The sequence below is a fragment of the Lolium rigidum genome, chromosome 6 (genome assembly GCF_022539505.1).
Source record: "Lolium rigidum isolate FL_2022 chromosome 6, APGP_CSIRO_Lrig_0.1, whole genome shotgun sequence".
Taxonomy (NCBI): domain Eukaryota; kingdom Viridiplantae; phylum Streptophyta; class Magnoliopsida; order Poales; family Poaceae; genus Lolium; species Lolium rigidum.
The window spans coordinates 7,987,986-8,006,181 of NC_061513.1; the positions used below are offsets into that span (position 1 = coordinate 7,987,986).

The following is an 18,196-nucleotide window of genomic DNA, read 5'->3' on the forward strand; positions in this document are numbered from 1 at the left end:
CGAAGTCAAGGTAATCAAAAGCCACAAGGCCTCGAGTTGGACCTGTCAGCAGCAATGATTCATCCTGCCAAAATGCAGTCATACATAAAAGAAGCATGTCATATTTAAATCGGATTTATTCAAGTAATCAAGTTAGTAACAAGATGGAAGTGAGATGATTAACTAGCTAGTTACAGAGTACCTGTGAGGTGATGATCTGGGGGTCGTCGCGTTCACGCCGGAAGAGGCAGATCCCGTCGTTGTCCAGGGCGTCCTTGACGAGGATAGACCCGTAGAGGCTGAGAGGGAAACCTGCCGCGCCGGAGCTGGCAACCTTGACGGAGAGCACGTTGGCCGAGCACTGGAGCGAGGGCGCCAGGGCGTCCGTGTGGCGGCCGGGCTGCAGAGGGGACTCCTCCTCCAGGTCGAAGTCGACGAACTGGCAGTCCATGCGGCCTCGGGCGTCCGCGTCGTGTCCCTTGTACCGCGCCGAGAGGATGTTAGGTGATGGCGGTGCTGCTGCTGGTTTGTCTCCGGCCTCCCACAGGAGGAATACCTCGTCGTCCGTCTCCGCCTGCATCGTAAGCTTCGCCATTGGAACGTCGGACATGGCCGACACCGCGGACTTCAGATCCAACGTCTCGACGTTGCATGGGGTCACGCGACTACCAGTACCAGCCTCCATCTTTTGAATCGCCGCGGGCACGCCGGCGGCGGTCCTCATTTCGTTCTCTCCGCGGCGGGGCGCGGTGCTGCTCTCCTCACCCGGCCGATCCTACTGCAAACAGCACGCGCGCTACAGATTTTATTGAGCGAATCGGCCGGGGTAAGTAATTAACCGGACACGATACAGCTTACAACCTGCAGTACCATGGAAAACTAACCGCGCGCGCGCCGAGTTCTACTCGTATGTTGATCGGTTAATTATGTTTTCTTTTGGTGGGGATGTGTCGATGCGAGGTCGGTTTCCGATTTAGCTCTTTCTGTTTTCCGATTGGTCTAGCTTCTTTTTCTTTGCTATTTTGGCGTCCTCAACTTCCAATCATCTCTCTTTTTTTTCGTTTTCATGTGTTCCGGCACTTGGTAATTCATCGACATCACTTTTGGTAAGAATGAGCAGATAACATGTTTTCTTTCATCAATCGGTAGTTGAATTAAGATTTTTTTGAGATATTTTATTTGACATCAAATAAGTATTAACACATGTATTCTCTCTATTTTAGGAAAGTGAGTGCGTCCTATGCTTAGCTACTCTTTGTGCCACCAACAGCCACCTCCATCTACATTGGATTGACGAAGAGGACATAGCCCTTTCTTTGTTTATGGTCACGGCGTTTGCTCCGAACATTTAATGTTGAATACAGTGTAATCGCATTCACGATCTTAATTGAGACCTTGCATGCTTAAGTTTGACAGTAACAGTCGTCAATGAAGATGACCACGAAGTCAACATGACAACTTTATATAAATAGCACTGAATGTCAGGTGAGATCTAAGATCGACACCAAACAGAAGACTGCTGGTGCTGGACCTGTGTTAAAAAAAAGGCTTATCATTATTTAATCCATGTATGTACTCACGGAATCTACCATGCATTGTGTTTTATACAACAAATATTTTTTGTGTTTGAGGATTTCAGTCAGATTATTGATATTCAGAAATAGAGGTGTGTGATATGTAATTCGCTTTCCTTTAAGGTCTTGTTTGGTACTAGTGTTTTAGTTGAGAGTAGTGGGGATAACACTCTAGAGTATTGGGTGAATCACTACTGTCACTCAATCCCCACAAAACCCCATCCTAATCCACTAGGTAGGGGTAGAGTATTGGGGATTGAAAAAATTACACTAAAATTTGGTGAAAGTGGGGATAAGTGAGGATTAAACTCGCTCATACTCTAGCACCAAACATGTATTGGGGATAAGTGGGGATTTGAAGTTTGGGCCGGATTATCCCGCTAATCCCCACTAAACTCTAGTACCAAACAAGCCCTAAAGCTGCGCAGAGCGTTCGATAAATTTTCTAACTCTGATTATTGCTGCAAGCACAATTTAAGCACTCAAATAAGTTGAACTTCCTCAAATGATAGTCAGACAGACAAAAGACAACCGGTATTTCCTTGGAACAAATTAAATACCGGAGCAGACAACGCACATTCCGTATGTTTACGTACATTTTAAACTCATCCCAGGTTTTGACATTATATGCACAAAACTGACAAAATGCCGTGTCAGAAATCACCAACATTCAACAGCTACCATACTAACTCACAGCTTCACATAGATTCAGAGAAAGATTCCAATGGCAGAAACCACGAGCTCGGAAGACCATCGACCATGGGAGAGTAGAGCAGCGACCAGGTAACTTTGCCAGAAAGTTGATAGGAAGTATTGCGCAGGATGAAGGTGTCACAGCCAGAGGCGCGCCCAACTAACGAAGTGACGTTATGCTCACCGGTAGTAACCTTGAGCGACAACCTACCGCATATCGGCACAGAAACGGCACATCGTGACAGCTGAATGAACCCCTCGCCGCTCACCGCGGTCACGGTGCCATCAGCCTCGCTATCATAGAGGACGATTTCCTCCGGAACCCCGGTGATGGCGACTATGACCTTGCCATGGAACTCGGGGTGTTCCTTCCTCTGCACCTGGCTGAACGGGACCCACTCCCTAATGGCATTTCCTCTTCGACTCACTCTGGTGGTAGTCAGGATCTCATCAAACTTAAGTTCAACCGTGGCCTCTACTGCGTGGTGGACCGGTGAGTAAGTCAAGTCGACCATGCAGAGTCTCCCGGCGAGCCTGTTTCTGACGACCTTGGAAGAGGAGGTGGTTACGTCGTTCTTCAGGCAGCATCTGGCAATATCTCTGTCATCTTCTGCTTGACGACTCTTGCTCTTCAAGTTGATCTCAAAGTGGACATCGCGGCGTAAAAGGAGCCCTCTAGATGGTCCGCTTAGGGTTAAAACCTCATCCTGTCAATGCAATAGCAGAACATGAGGTGAGATGCATATATGATGGAATGTCATGAACAATAAAACAGAACTTTGCCTCTAGAATTGGAAGCTAAACCAGTATACTTCGACATTTAGATTGTAGGAAATCTCACTTCCTGGAATCTCTCACTGCATAGGCAGTTCTTTATGGAGAGCAAACTGTTTGGTGAGCAATCATCACGAAAAAAAAACAATCATCTAAAACAAGAAATCGCCTGCTCAGGATCGGACTCGGTTAAGTGGGGTTTATGGAGAAGTTGTAAGCGCAACTAAAAGCCTGATTCTTCAGGGTTTCTAAAACCAAATTAATATTTGGTCTTGGTGTGCTGAATCCCAGCTTCGTATGCAAAGACACAATCAAATGCCACCTCTCCCATTTTGTAGACACAATGGCGAGAGATCGATTAAATTTTCAGCCAAAAAAGGTTAAACAATGGCTGCACGCTTACCTTGGAGTTTATCCTCTGGCAGTTGTGGCGGCCACGGCGGAAGATGTAGACGCGCTTGCCGTCCAAGTCGTCCCTGACGAACACATGGCCGTACACATCGACAGGGTACCCCGCCGCCGACCCGGTCACTCTGACGGCGAGCACGTTCGCCGACGACGCCAGCTCCGGGCCGCCCAAGCACGCCCCGTAGTGCCGCATCGGCTGCAGAGGCGGCGCCGCACCTGCACGCACGCCAACAACCATCGCATATGTAAACACGAGCGGGAAGGATCGATGGAGCTAGCGTGGACAACGATGAGGAATGAGAAGCGACTGACGCACGTTTTTCCTCCGGTTCGTCGCCGGCGGGAACTTGTTGGATAAGTTGTTCTTGATGCTGCCGGCAGAGCTCCCGCTGCTTCTCCGCGGAGTGCTCGAGGATCCGCTGCACGTCCCAGTCCCCCGCTGCTCTCCGATTCGCCCTCTCCGCCTTCGCCGCCGCGGCGGCGTCCTCCTCGTCGTCGTCGACCAGGTACGCGGAGAGGAAGAGCTCCTCGTCGTCGTCTGCCGCCATCTCGACGCTGGCCGGCGCTGCAGTCGAATCTCGGTGGTGTGCTTCTGCTGCTGTCCAAGTTAAAGGGCCTCCCGGTTTTTTGCCTTCTCTTTTTTTCGGGAGACAACAAAGGTCCTCGCAGTTAGAGTTCGAGTCGGGATTGGAGAGGAGTTTTTTTTCTTTTTCATAAAGCCGCGCGCCATCCTTATTTTGAAACTTAAAAATCGACCCGGAGGAATGGAACCTGGGTACGCGCGCACCCGTTTACGAAAAGTTCAAAAAAATGCTATTTAAAAGTTTCCAAAAAATGTGAAGTAAAATTTTGCATGTGTGTGACCTGTATAAAAATGACAAAATGTCCAAATGAGAATAGTGAACAGGAATTTGTACTATTCACAGGAATAGGAATTTGCATTTTGTCATTTTTGTGTAGGTCACACACAATGGTATTTTTCCGTGAAACACACATGAGTAAATATCAACATAATATCTACATGCAAAAATTTAATTCACATTTTTTTGGAAACTTTTAAATAGCATTTTTTTGAATTTTTCGTAAATGGGTGCGCGCGCACCCAGGTTCCATTCACCATTTTCGCTTAAAAATCCACTTTATTAAGCTATAAGTTTTTAGGGTTACCACTTACCACCAACCTTTATTTTGAAACTTGCAAACCACTTTATTAAGCTAAGGGGCTGTTTGGTTCAGGGTAAGGGGCTGTTTGGTTCAGGGGATATCCCCAAGTGGTTAGGGATAGCCACTAAAAAAGTGGTTGCCAGATGTTTGGTTTAGGGACGAGAGTGGTTAAGGATAGCCAGATTCTAGGAATATTCGTGTGAAATGGTGGTTGAGCTCGTGCGGCAAAATCTGGCGGATGAGGCCAACCACTTCTGGCTACCGCGCTGGCCTCACCCCGAAATACTTTCGGCACCGTTTCGCTTGCTCACCGCCGCGAAAGAAAAGTGATTCCTCTCCCGCATGAACCAGGCGCCGGCAAGAAATCCTAGCGCGACGCCGCGAAATCAGACACGGCGGCGGCTGGTACCTCCCTCCATCTCCTCGTTTTTTCCCTCGCTCACCTCCTCCGTTATCTCTTGAAGATGCCAGATCGAGGGCAACGGCGGCCCGGCGGCGCCAGATCGAGGGCGATGGCGGTACGATGAGGGGCAGGTGCTCCCGGTGGCTATGGCCGCCACTGGTCTGCTGCGCCGTGGCCGTCGTTGGTGCTGCTCTGGCTACATGCCCTTGCTCTGCTGCGATGCGGCTGTGGCCCTTGATCTGATGCGATGTGGGCGCTGCGCTGTTGGGCGGCCGGGGTTGGTGATCTCGTTGATTGTCTGGGGTCAGATGGAGGTCGTCCAGTCGTCCGCGCCGAGACGACGGAGCTCTTCTCTTGAAGAGTATCGATTGAGGAGATCTTTTGCGCGCAGCTATTCTGCACTTCTGCTTCTCCTATTGCTGCTTGTGTGCGTTGCTTTGACTGTCGCTGTTATGTATCTACAATTCTTGCATGTATTGTTTCGCTGTTGTTGCTACTTGCTAGCTTCATGTTTGCTATTTCATTATCTGAATGGCCTCGTGTGAAGTAGATATAATTTCTATAACACTTGCCGCTTTTCAATGCCAAAGTAGGCATTCCCGTTGAAACCGACTTGAACCAATTTAGGGTAATCTCACCATTTGAATAAAAAAGGTCACTACACTTGCTCATCCACTCTTCATCCTTTCAACCAAACAGAAATTTGGTTACCACTAACCACCTCTCATCCTACACAACCAAACAGAAAAAATGGCTACCTCTAACCGGGTGGTTGGGGATACCCTCATCCTCTGAACCTATTCCCTGAACCAAGCAGTCCTTAACTGTTCAGGATTGCCGTATGATCAGCAAACGACTCCGCGCGTGTCCTCCTATAGTAGATGTGGAGCCCGCGGTAAGATTTAAAACTCGGCTGGACTCGTGAACTCGCTAGTACCTCGTTTAGCTCGTTATAAGTGTGCACAACACAAAGGAGAACATACGAGAAAACTGTAGATGCAAAGCATGGGCGATAATAAAATAATTCTTCATAAACGTTCTTGTTTTTTGTGTACTCTTATAATCGTGAATAAATAAGGCAGGAGGGCACGATGTCCTCTACATTCTAGCATGTCCGCATGATTATATCCCGCGTCTGAAGAAACAGCCCAGGCTTTGCCATAGGTTTCCTTCTCTGTTTCCACAGCAGGCAGACGTACTTTTATGGCTCGTACCGTAACACTTTTTTTCAAATGCCAAAGCATTATAAAATTAAAAGGTTCCATCCAGACATTGGACTATGCAAAAAAAAAAAACGAAGCAAGATGGTAATTTATTCGACCAACTTTTATTTATTGAAAAAGAAGAATCATCGTGCTATTTAAGCGGCGGCAAGGACGCCAAGAAGTTAGCTGAGTGTACAAGAAACGTGAAGTGTTTACATTAATGCCAAACACGCGAGCCAATATTACATGAACTTACAACATCGAACAAATAATCATCTAAAATTACACTCCTTTTGCCAGCCCTGTGGCTGAATCGATCAACGCGTGGCTCTCATCAGTGAGAACTTTGGGGCCAGCCCCAGGCCTGCTGCAGATAAAATAGCTTACATCGCCTTTGAACTTTTGGTTCGGCATCTTCATCTCCGGAGGCGCTGGAAGGGCCTCAATGTCGGCTACGGACTGCAGTCCGGCGTCACTTAGGATCGATTTGTCGCCGAGCATATAGCTGCAATGATCATGTTTGTCAGATGCATACATATATATTAGTGTTTGCACTACACACATCGAAAAGTGAACACTAGGATACACACCTGTCCAAGTCATTTTCTTGTGGAGGGAAGCAGTATAGGAGCCTCTGGAGGAGAAGGGTAGCCGTTTTGCGGTTCCGTGCTATTAGGACAGCGTTAGGCCCAGCATCAAAGGTGTAGGCAACCTGGCATTACAAGATATCAAGGTCTTCGCACAAAAGTTGGTTCACATGATCAGGTACCAGTACATTATATGCTATTTACTCACTCCAATCCATAATAACTGTCAGGGTTTTAGTTTAAATTTGATTAAATTTAAACTAAAGCCCTAACACTTATTATGGAGTAATAGATATAATACAGAACTATAAAAGTATTCAAAAATCCTGCTACTTCAGGACTGAGACAAGTAGTAATAAGCATAAACGAAGGGTTCAAAGCATAATCATAAACTCCTATTTTTGCAATGACAAATGAATTTACAAGGTTCATGCTTTTATATTAAGTTAAATTACTCCATGACTCCATTCAATAATGCTAGCTATGCATGTTTCGTTCAGTGTAGTAAAAATTGCTTGTACTGCCATGTCATAATGAAGTATAACCAACCTAGTCACATAGCAGAAGCGTATTTTAGATCCCTAGGTAGCACGGATGCAGTTCAGAATAATTGAAAAGGTGATAAACAGCAACAGAATATACCTGTGGGGTTCCTTCCGCGTGGTTCCACTTTTCCACAAGGCTAATTATCCTGCAGTAGAAAGAAATTTTAACTCCGGTACAACAACACCACCAAAGCCTTTTTCCCAAGCAAGTTGGGGTAGGCTAGTTTTAACTCTGGTACTTCAGTAGTATTTTTTTTTAACTCTGCTACTTCAGTAGTAACTGAACCTTCAAATTAAGAGTTTAAGACTGCTTAGGAACTACCTGTGTGATGTATCATTCATATAGAAGATGGGCGGGCTAGTGTCCAAACATACAGCATGGAACTGGTTGCTATCTGCGCAAGTTAACCTCGCAAAGGATTCAAAATCACGATTCTTGATAGCCTCTTCCATTTTCAATATCCGACCTGGCACTACAGTCTGGAAAACAAGAACAAGTAGTGCAGTGCATAAGCTACAGCTAAAGCGATGTATCAGTATAATTACGAAAACACTTGGTAATTTTTTTTCAAACTAGAAAATTTGATTGTACACAAAAGAGGAGCGTGAAGATTACAGTTCAGATTTCAAAATTTCAGCTCCATAAGATAAAACAAATTCAGCTCCATGGTTGTGCGTCCTCAATGATTATTGGAAAAATAATATGTCTGCAATTACCTGGGCCCTGTACTGCAATAGGGGGCTTGTTTCGACACTGTCTCGCATCCCACTGGTGCTACTGGTTTCCTTCTGCTTTGAACTGACCTAATAATTCCACAAAACAACATAATAAGAAAAAAAGGATGGGATAGATATGGTAAATCAGTATGAGTACCTAGGTAAGGATTGGCATTAATGAAATCATGACTGAATGAGCAAAACACAGTGATAAGTTATATGAAGCAGATTGTGTTATATAACAGATCATATTGACATACCACTGCTATGATTATAACAAGTTCATCCCAATGTGACTCATCAACAACTTGTACTGCCATACTATCACTTCCATTGTCATTCTACAAGTGTAGTATAGAGTCAAACTCAATTGTTATCCAACAGAAAAGCAAGCATTAAGTAATGCAATTAATCCGCCATAACAAATAAATATATATTACTTACTTTTCCCATACACCATTTCACAAATCCACCATATATACTGCGACAAGCACTTCCAGACCCCTGCCTGCATTGAAATTTGTCAACTGGGAGAACTAGAGAAGTATAAGTAAAAAGAGGACATGAATCCACTAGCTTATTGTTAAGTAAAATAAAGTGCAATTGTTACGCTATATGATCAAGCAAACATCACAAATAGGATAGAGCACAAACAGGGTGTTGCTACATAACGCATCAGTACAGACCTTGCTATTGAAGAAAGTTCTCCATAATCTTCATTCACATTCATTAGCTTACCGAGGGTGAAAACTGCAAACAGTATTGAGATGAGAAACCAATGCTTAAAATGAGTATGAGAAAATAATACAAGTAAATAAGTAAGATGGAAACATCATTTTGTCTTGGATAGCGTAACCAATATTTCACACTATGAAATATGCTTGAGCAGTGATAGACAAGCCAAATAAGACTCGGAACCAGATATTAGCAGAATTATCCATTCGCAAAAAAAAGATATTAGCATAATTATCATTGAGATTGTTAAGACTAGCCATTTCTTCAAGCCTATCAGCGTTAAGATGAGCCAGCAGTCAAGCACCCTGAAAAATGTTGTTTACTAGCTATGTTTTGATGCCTCTGGAAAACCATCACAAGACACAGGATTCAGGGTTTTATTTTAGGTGACTGTTGGATAACCATAATTTTGCCCTATGATATGAATAGCACAGGCAGGTGTATGTGACAGACAGACGCAACACATTTCGGAAGGATAACAGACCACTTCTAACTAGAAAAACATCTATCCTCCGATCCTCCATAGAATACTTGCATATCACGTAGGCAAGAGAAGTAAGAAATACTCCCTATGTTCGTAAACATAGTCAAAATAAAAAAGGAACCTAAGTTTGACACAGAATATTCAGAATTGTATTCATGCATCCGTTCCTAAACACAAACCTTGGTCCTTTTGGTTGTGTGCGATGCCCACAAATAAGAAGTTTGACACGGAATATTCACAATTGCATTCAACTATATCCATACATCAGTTCGTTTAACCATGATATGAGGGCTAGGAGACTTACCAAGACAAGCAAAGCCAGCAGCCGAAGAGGCCAAACCAGCAGCGGTTGGGAAGTTGTTGTAGGACGCAATGTGGACGTGCAGCTTTTCCCAGTCCTCTTTCTTGATCTTGATCCCCTTTTTCTTGTCCTCGACGTCACGAGCCCGCTTCCTGATCTCCCTGAGGCAGCTCTGAAACCTCCCACCGGTCAACTCGATCTCCTGCACACCAAAAGGAATCATCATTAATACCATTTACAAGACGACACTTTGTGCAGTTGTGTTGGATGATGATCCGGTTAAAGCCTACTATATAGGTTATTTTCAGTGTCTTCTTCGAGATGGTGACGTGGCGGCTAATCTTGAAGTCAGAATAACGTTCTCTCCACCCTATTCTCGCTCCAGCGGTGCATCTTGCGCCGGCAACCGGCGGAGGTTGCGTGGAGTCGTGCACTCGTGCGTCCCGCGGATCTTCTCGGATCCAGTCGGTTTTCGTGTTTGTTGGCGTGGTTTCAAAATTGACTCTTCCGATCTACGGATCTCATCTTTGGCGATGGTTGTTGCTCTGGTCCTTAGCACAACGAATTCCCGTTTGTCGATTATATAACACAAGCTCTACTACGACAAAGGTTTGTCCGGCTCCAGCGACGGAGAGGCGAGTCAAGTGTCTGTAGTCATCGCTAGGTGGTCTAAACATTATTTTGTAGTTTGTATGACTTCTTGATTCTTTGCTGTACTACTATGGATTAATTATCAATAGATCGGTGGCAAAAGAAAAAAAAAACTACAGAAAGCGCCTTTTGTCTTTTGTTGAAAAAAAGAAGACAAATTTGCAGCCAAATCTTTCCGTAATTGCAGCTAGGTTTTAGAAACAAGTTGTCCCGATCCAGATCTAAACTTGCACCGGTGCCCAGATCGGCCGGCGTTGCTACGCGGAAACAGGTGGCAGATGAATCCGCATTGCCGGAGCTCGGAATCCAGCGGATCACCGCGGGGACAGCGAAGGTAATCTTACCGATCGCAGGCGCCAAGAGCTAGACGGTCGCAATGGGTGCGCGCGCGCGGGGCAGAAGAAATTACTGCTGCTTAAAGAGACAGTGGAGGGGGAGGAGCGGACCTTGCCGTTGAGCCACATGCGGTCGGAGGGGAATGCGGGGCTGGCGGCGACGGTGGTGGTGGCCGAGAGGTGGTCGGGGTCGAGGGTGACGCTGATGCTGTCGTTGACGGGGAGGATGAGCGCCTCGTCCCGCTTGCCCCAGTACTTGATGACGGCGATGTTGGTCGGGGAGCGGCCCGTGGCCATCAGCACCCACTGCGGCTCCGCCGCCGCCATGGAGGGGGGTTCGCCGGTGGGGAGGGAGGGCGGGCGAGGGAGTTCTTGGCTGGGCTGGGCTGGGCGGCGGAGTGTACGAGGACGGACGGAGGGATGCGGAGGGAAGACGGGTTTTTTAGGAAGGCAAGAAGAGGTGGCTGCTGCAGCCTGCAGTCAACGGGGATGGTGGTGATCGTGACATCGTGCTGCAATCCAGATTTGGTTCAGTTTATTAGTCAAGCCCCGCGTGGAAGGCAAGAGCATCTCTACCCGATTTCTTTCCAATTTAAATTAGACTGCTCAATTATACACCATAGTATTGAGTTCAATTAGACTCAATGTCTAAATTTTGATATAGCTACCGTTTCACTATTACAAGATGTTTTAGGTTTTTCTTTCAGTATATCTAAACACGGTTCAGTGCGTAGGTTCACTCGTTTCGGTCAGTATTTGCTCCACGTTGAAATATCCAAACATTTTATAATAGTAAAAAGAGAGGAAATTAATCTTGTGTAATACACAACATAAATACATATATTATGTATAGCATGCACTAGAAACTACACGGAAAATATGGCAACGTATCAATACCACTTATATTTGAAGGATCTCGATATTCTATTCCATTAATCCTATGAAATGATAGAGAAACTGAATGCCGTGATAAATGAATTTAAAATGAACCCTAACTAAGGCCATGCATCGTTCAGGCGTCAACCTTGTCGACAAGAATTTATCAACAACAATATTTACAAAAACTATGCGTACATGTTGCTTCACGGAATTACGTCAGCTCCAATCACAAAGAAACCAGTAGCACGAGTTAGATACAAAACACTCTTGCAGTGCAGGGCCTAGACCGGTGATTGCATTTTCATCTTTGACCTGAAATAATGTTTTTTAACAGCTTACACATTGTACATTGTTTTCCGAAGAATCATGGAGCAAATGTAATTCAGAACCTGCACTTTTGAAACCTGATTTGTAACTTTAATTTATCCCTCCTGGTTTCTGGACCAACAAGTCGGATATTGAAAATTGAAGAGGCTATCAGAAACCGGGATTTTGAATACGGTTCTCCTATGCCGCAAGCTGGTTAAACTCTGTTCTGGACCAGAATGGAAGCTGGCCGATCATCCACGTCTCGGGTGTCCAGGCCAAGAAGGAAACGTCAGCAGGTGCCGCCGTGCCCTTGCTGCTCCATCCAGCCGCTCCCCACTTCCTCTTCCTGGGGCGCCAAGCGCGCACGCACCACCCTCCCATAAAAGGAAATAAAACAGAAAACAGAAAAGAAAATAAAAAGAGAAAAGAGAAAAAGAAAACGAAAACGAAAACGAAAAAAGCTAAATGGACAAGGCCCAATACCCGACCAGGGTGTGCGGTGCCTGGTAGGCACCGACCTGGTCGGTGTATAGGAGTGGCCCTACCACACGACCAGACGCGCAATTGTCCAGTCTCTGGTCCCGCATGCGCCCCTGCCCATGCGATGTCGCCGCCGCCACCCCTGCACACACGATGCCGGCCACCTCTTCCGCCGTCCTCCTCGCGCCATTCGCCCTCCCTTGTCCTGCGACCCACCATCTCCCTGCAGCGCAACCCGCGGTCTCCGTCCGTGACGCAATGGAGGGGAAGAAGAAGAAACCTTCTCTACCTCTAGGTGCTAGTCGCCGTCTCCGACATCCCCATCGGCTTCCGTCGGTAGGCATGGAGCAGATTGCCCGCGCTCTTCGTCCAGGCTGGTGTCGTTGAGGTCACGTCTGCAAGCACGCGCGTCGCCACATGGTCACAAGCACCGCACAGTTCATAAGCGCTCCATTGGGTTCCTGCTTCGACATTGTGGGCCCACCTGGCAGTGAGTAAGGGCGCCAGGCTCGTGAGCCACACCGAGCCGGACCGAGCTTTAGGGAAGCTCGAGCCGAGCTCCTTTTTCCAGCTCGTCAGCCCAACGAGCCAGCATGAGCTGAGTTAAAAATGGGCGAGCCAAATGGCGGCTCGCACCGAGCCTAGATCGAGCCGGCTCGTGTCCAGCCTTATTCCCATGCTCTCCTCATCGCAGGAGGGAGTGGGCGGATCTCGGGGACGACCTAGCGGGGCTGATCGCCGAGCGCGTCCTCTCCTACGACGTCGCCGACTACATCTGCTTCCGCACCGTCTGCCGCTCCTGGCGGTGATGCTCCTTGGATCCAGCAGCACACGGCTGCCTCGACCACCGCTTCCACCCCCAGCGGTGGATCATGCTCCAGGAACCGCTCGCCTCTCCTACCCGCCGGTGCTACCTCAACACCTCCACCACCGAGTGCGTCCAAGTTGACATCCCGGAGCTCCGTGACCATGAGCTGCTCGCTGTAACCCCCGAGGGGCTCCTCATTCTAGCTCGCAATCCGCAGCGCACCACCGTCCGCATGCTCAACCCCCTCACCCGCCACCTCGCCGAGCTACCGCCACTCACCACACAGCTGCCCTCCGAGGACCACGACATTCTTTCTCGGCACGATTTCCGCAAATACGCAACATGGGGCTCCGTCATTGCCAATGGTGATCCCACGGTGGTGCTCTGTTTCGACCTCCACGACCTTTTAGGGATGGCCAAGCCGAGTGATGTGTGTTGGACCGTGCTAAAAGTTTGATAATCATAGGGGGGCCAGGACATCCACAATGTTCGCAGGCCACTTCTATTGTCTCACGCCAGACAGTGTCATGGTGCTGGAGGATCAACCACCAAGGCGGAGTTGGCCGCCAAGCTTCCCATCATCCCATGGGGATTTGCTCCATGACAGATAGCGCACACCTTGTGAACTGTGGCGAGGAGCTGATCCTGGTGCATCGTAGGTTCTCGCGACAGCGTGCATGGGATAATAGTATGTTGAAGAGGAGGTATGACGCATACCGAGTGTATTTGGATGCCCGGACTCTGCGCAGGGGTCAACAGCTTTGGACATGCATTGTTCATCAACATGACTTGTTCTTTCTCCGTGCCTATCAAGGCTTTCCCTTCCGGCTCCATTAGAGGTGACACCATCTACCTGAGCTTTGACATTGACGATAGAAATGGAACCGAGGGCTACAATCTTGCAAACAGAAAGACGATTAGAAGCTGTAACCTGGACCGGATTGCTACTTGGGTGGTGGTGCCCCATACTCTTGTGGACCGTCGTCTCTCGTTATGTAGGACCGGTGGGATGTCAGATGTGAAAAACTTATGTCTCAACTGTATGCCCTGCCTCCTTGGCTCTCTCCATCTCTTTATGTATGAATACAATAGAAGTGATAATTACTGTATTTAACATTGGCTGGTTTATGTTCGGTCGTGCTTTGTTGAATCTGATTGTATTACAAGAAGGCACATATTTCCATATTAAGCACATACATTCTAGACTGAAGGATAGCCATGGAAGTTAATTTTATTGAAAATTAATAGTGCTCAACGTTTTTCATTTGTGGCGGCATATTGGGGAACAAATATTTGTCCAGTCAATTTGTGCTCTGCCCAAGGAAACTCAACTTGGTTCGTGGTGCTCTGCTTCTACAAGCTCCGCGTGGCACGAGCCGACCAATCCTAGTACTCCCTCTATACCGGTTTATTGGGCTTACCTTGCCCAGCGCTGCGACCTAGGTACCTATCGATTGGTTCAGGAATTCTTCGAAGGAAAGAGAATATCTGTTTCTTTTCTATGGATCGAAGCAGTAATTAATGACGGAAGGCAAAAGATGTGTGCGCCTGCGTTAACTTAGCCCCTTTGATCTGCATGCAACCAATACAAAAGGGAACTCGTGCATGCATTGGTCAAACCCAATTAATGGGGAGATACGATCGCTGCTTTCCAAGAATAACCCCAATCAAAACACCTATTAATTAGAAAATCTACCCTAATTTCTTGGGACTTTCCTAATTTTATCATAAGCCTAGTAAACCGGTATGAAGGGAGTACTAGTATTGAGCTTGTGGCTCTAAGACTAGTCATTGTGGAGAGTAACATAGAGTAGTAACATGTACATGTTACTAATCTATGTTACTACCTTCATAGTGGAGAGTAACATATGTGTAGTGTCATGCAAACTTATATTTATTATGTTGTAGACTCATCTTGTCTTGAAAAGTGTGATGTTATGGTAACATAGCTAGTTACCACCTCACTCTCTTTCTTCATTTAATGACATGTCACCAAAATGTCTTGGGATGTGTGATGTTACCACCTAAGTTACTCCCACTATGAGTAGTCTAATTATTTGTTTGCTAATGTAGGTTTGTGTTAACTGCTGGTTTCTGTGCTGCCATTAATGGATATAATTGGAGATGATTCGCATGTGTTGTGCACTTTGTACTATCCGTATTTTCCTCCGAGTAGAGAGTGTGATTCTACGTTTTCAATAAAGGTGTTGAATAAAATGTTATTTTGCTGGCTTCTGCATACTCTAATCTATACAATTGCGCGGTACTTAAACAGAATTAGTGTATGGTCAGTTTTAAAATTGAAATTATTGCTTCAGCTTCACAATTTATTATCAATAAATAGGTTACTATTTTGTAAAAGACTACAACAATGCCATATAAAAGAAGAAGGCCGAATTAATAAGGCCATCGTGGGCTCTAACGCAACAACACAGAAACATACGCAAAAGAAAGGCCCAACAAATTCTATCACTTCCAGCTAGGAGGAGCCACGCTGCGGCGGCGCAGGGGAGCTCCTATGCGCCGAGCTGGTCGGTGGGGGCGAACGCACCGCACACCCCACGCACGCCCGACGTGGCTTACTGGGCCCGGCCCAACAGAAACAGGTAGGATTTTGTTTTTTCATTTCTTTTCTGTTTGTTAATTTTTTACTATCTGAATATTTTTTGAAAAATAAAAAATTTTCAAAATCTGAATACTTTTAAAAAATAAAATTGAGCATCTCTGCTTTGAGCAATTTTTAAAATATTTTCGCTTTTTTAAAAAAACTTTTGAACAATTTTCAAATTGGAACAAATTTTAAATTTGAACAATTTTAAGTTTCAACAATTTTCTAATCTGAACAATTTTAAGTTTAAAATATTTTCTAATTTGAACAATTTTTTAATATGAACAATTTTATACTTTGAACAATTTTCGATGTGAACAAATTTTAAATTTGAACAAATTTTACATTTGAACATTTTTTAAATTTGAACATTTTAAAATTCTAAATTTTTTTGAATTTGAACAAATTCAAATTTGAACGGTTTTCAGATTTGAACGCTTTTCAAATTTGAACATTTTTTTTTTAAAAAAAATTCGAATCTGAAAAAATATAAACAAAACCGAAAACAGAAAAAAGAAAAGAAAACAGAAAAGAAACCAGAAAAGGAAAAAGCAAAAAGCAAAAACGAACTGCACATGCTAAACAGACCCAAATGGACCTGGTCCATACCCGACCAGGGGGTGTGTGGTGGCCGGTAGCCACCGACCTGGTCGGTGTATAGGTTTTACCGCGGCGCAGCCCCATCTGCTCTCTTCCGGCCAGGTTAACCGGCCGAGATCTCATCCAAGGCGCCTCATTCGCTGGCAGGCTGAGCACGCACAGACCGGTACATGGCTCCATGCTCCTTTCCTGTCCCAACAAGGGACTGCGCGGAGCTCGGGGACGGGCCGGCGGGGCTGATCGCCGACCGCGTCCTCGCGTGCGACGTAGCTGACTACGTCCGCTTCCGCACCGTGTGCCGTTCGTGGCGGCGGTGCTCCGCGGACCCGCGCGCGCACGGAGGCCTGGACCGGCGGTTCCTTCCTGAACACATCCACCGGCGACTGCGTGCAGGTCGACATCCCGGAGCTCCGTGACCATCTGTTGCTCGCTGTCACCCCTGAGGGACTCCTCGTTCTGGTCCACAAGCCACAGCGCGCCACCGTCCGCCTGCTGAACCCGCTCACCCGCCACCTCACCGAGCTCCCGCCACTCACCACTCTGCTGCCTCCAAAGGATCACGGCAAGCTTTCAGAGGATAATCTATATTTCGATGGGGAATTCAAGGCGTGGGGCTCCGGCGTTGCCAATGATGATTCAACGGTGATGACTCCTGGAATTTGCTAGAATACCGCGGTGATGGCATGCCAACGGCACCTCTAATGTTTGCAGGCCGCTTCTACTGTGTTAAATCACAGTGGTGTCATGGTGCTGGACTTGGGTGCAGATCAGCCACCACAGCTTAAGGTGGCTGCCGATCTGAGTATGCTTATCTCGCCAATTTCGGATAGCATGCACCTTGTAGACAACTGCGGGGAGCTGATGCTAGTACATCGTCGTTGCGGACAACTACTGAACACGGGATTTAAATCTGGGAGGTTATGTGACGCTTATCGAGTTGATTTGGACAGCGGGACACTATTCCCGGTCGACGACTTGGGCGGCAGTGCGGTGTTCGCGGGCTTCCATTGCTCTTTTTCGGTGCCTCTAGAGGTTTTCCCCTCCGGCACCATGAGTGCGGACACCATCTACTTCAGCTTTGACATTCGAGAGACAAGTATATTCAAAGCTCGAGCATATAATCTCAGAGACGGAAGCATCCAACTCTCATGGAACTTGGTACCACAGCCGCATACTCTCGTTGACTGTCTGTCTTTGTCCAATACTGTTGAAGAGCGTATTGATTCAACCAGCATACATACAAGTGGTCTATGGTGGAGAGGAGTTTAGCCCTTAAAGGAAAAGGCATAGTATGCACATGATATTTTACTGGCCTTGTGAGGAGGTGATGTTGAACCAACACACTGTTGCATGTTGTGCTAAAAGATCTAGTTCAGTTGGAGAATATATCAATATATACTCCTACCCTTTTATTTATCTATCCAGCATGGTGTTTGTGCGATTCTCTGGTTTTTCTACCTATGCCAATTGCCAAGCATGCTGCTACGACTGTTTAATTTTGGTTGTTTCTTATTTTCTTCTGACTTTCTCTTAAATATATATGGCTTGTTAGTTGTAAGCATGATTCTGCCAGACTGCTAGTCTAGGAACAGTGAAGAGTCAAGCCATGAAAGGGCATCTACCTAGTCAGTGTACATGATAGTGCCCACATTTTTTTGCTGATTTATTATGTTGTGGGAACCTGATACTATACTGATACATACGACATGCGAGGAGTCTCCTAGTTCTGATATCATCGCGTCAAAGTTAGATTCCCTTTTATTCTTCTAGCTTTCTTGTCACATTGTACTCTTGCCAATGCAATCTGCAAACATTCATTGTTGAGGGGCATTTATGTAATTCTAGCTAGAAGTAGACTGTTATCCTATCAAAATGTGTTGCTTCTATCTTTCAAATGCACCTTACTGTGCTATTTATAATATTAGGATAATATTATGGTTCTCCAATTTCTCACCTG

The 18,196-nt window shown here is 46.2% G+C and overlaps 1 protein-coding gene across 1 annotated transcript; it reads right to left on the reverse strand.

Annotated features, from left to right (window-relative positions):
• Window positions 1–6,300: 6,300 nt before the first annotated feature.
• Window positions 6,301–10,918, reverse strand: LOC124661547 (diphosphomevalonate decarboxylase MVD1, peroxisomal-like). Its single transcript, XM_047199408.1, has 10 exons — window positions 10,667–10,918; window positions 9,573–9,771; window positions 8,736–8,799; window positions 8,494–8,557; window positions 8,310–8,390; window positions 8,050–8,136; window positions 7,655–7,812; window positions 7,430–7,478; window positions 6,791–6,912; window positions 6,301–6,705 (listed from the first exon to the last, which is right to left on the reverse strand). The coding sequence occupies exons 1-10, from the start codon at window positions 10,880–10,882 to the stop codon at window positions 6,483–6,485; spliced, it is 1,263 nt and encodes a 420-aa protein (XP_047055364.1). The 5' UTR covers window positions 10,883–10,918; the 3' UTR covers window positions 6,301–6,482.
• Window positions 10,919–18,196: the final 7,278 nt, after the last annotated feature.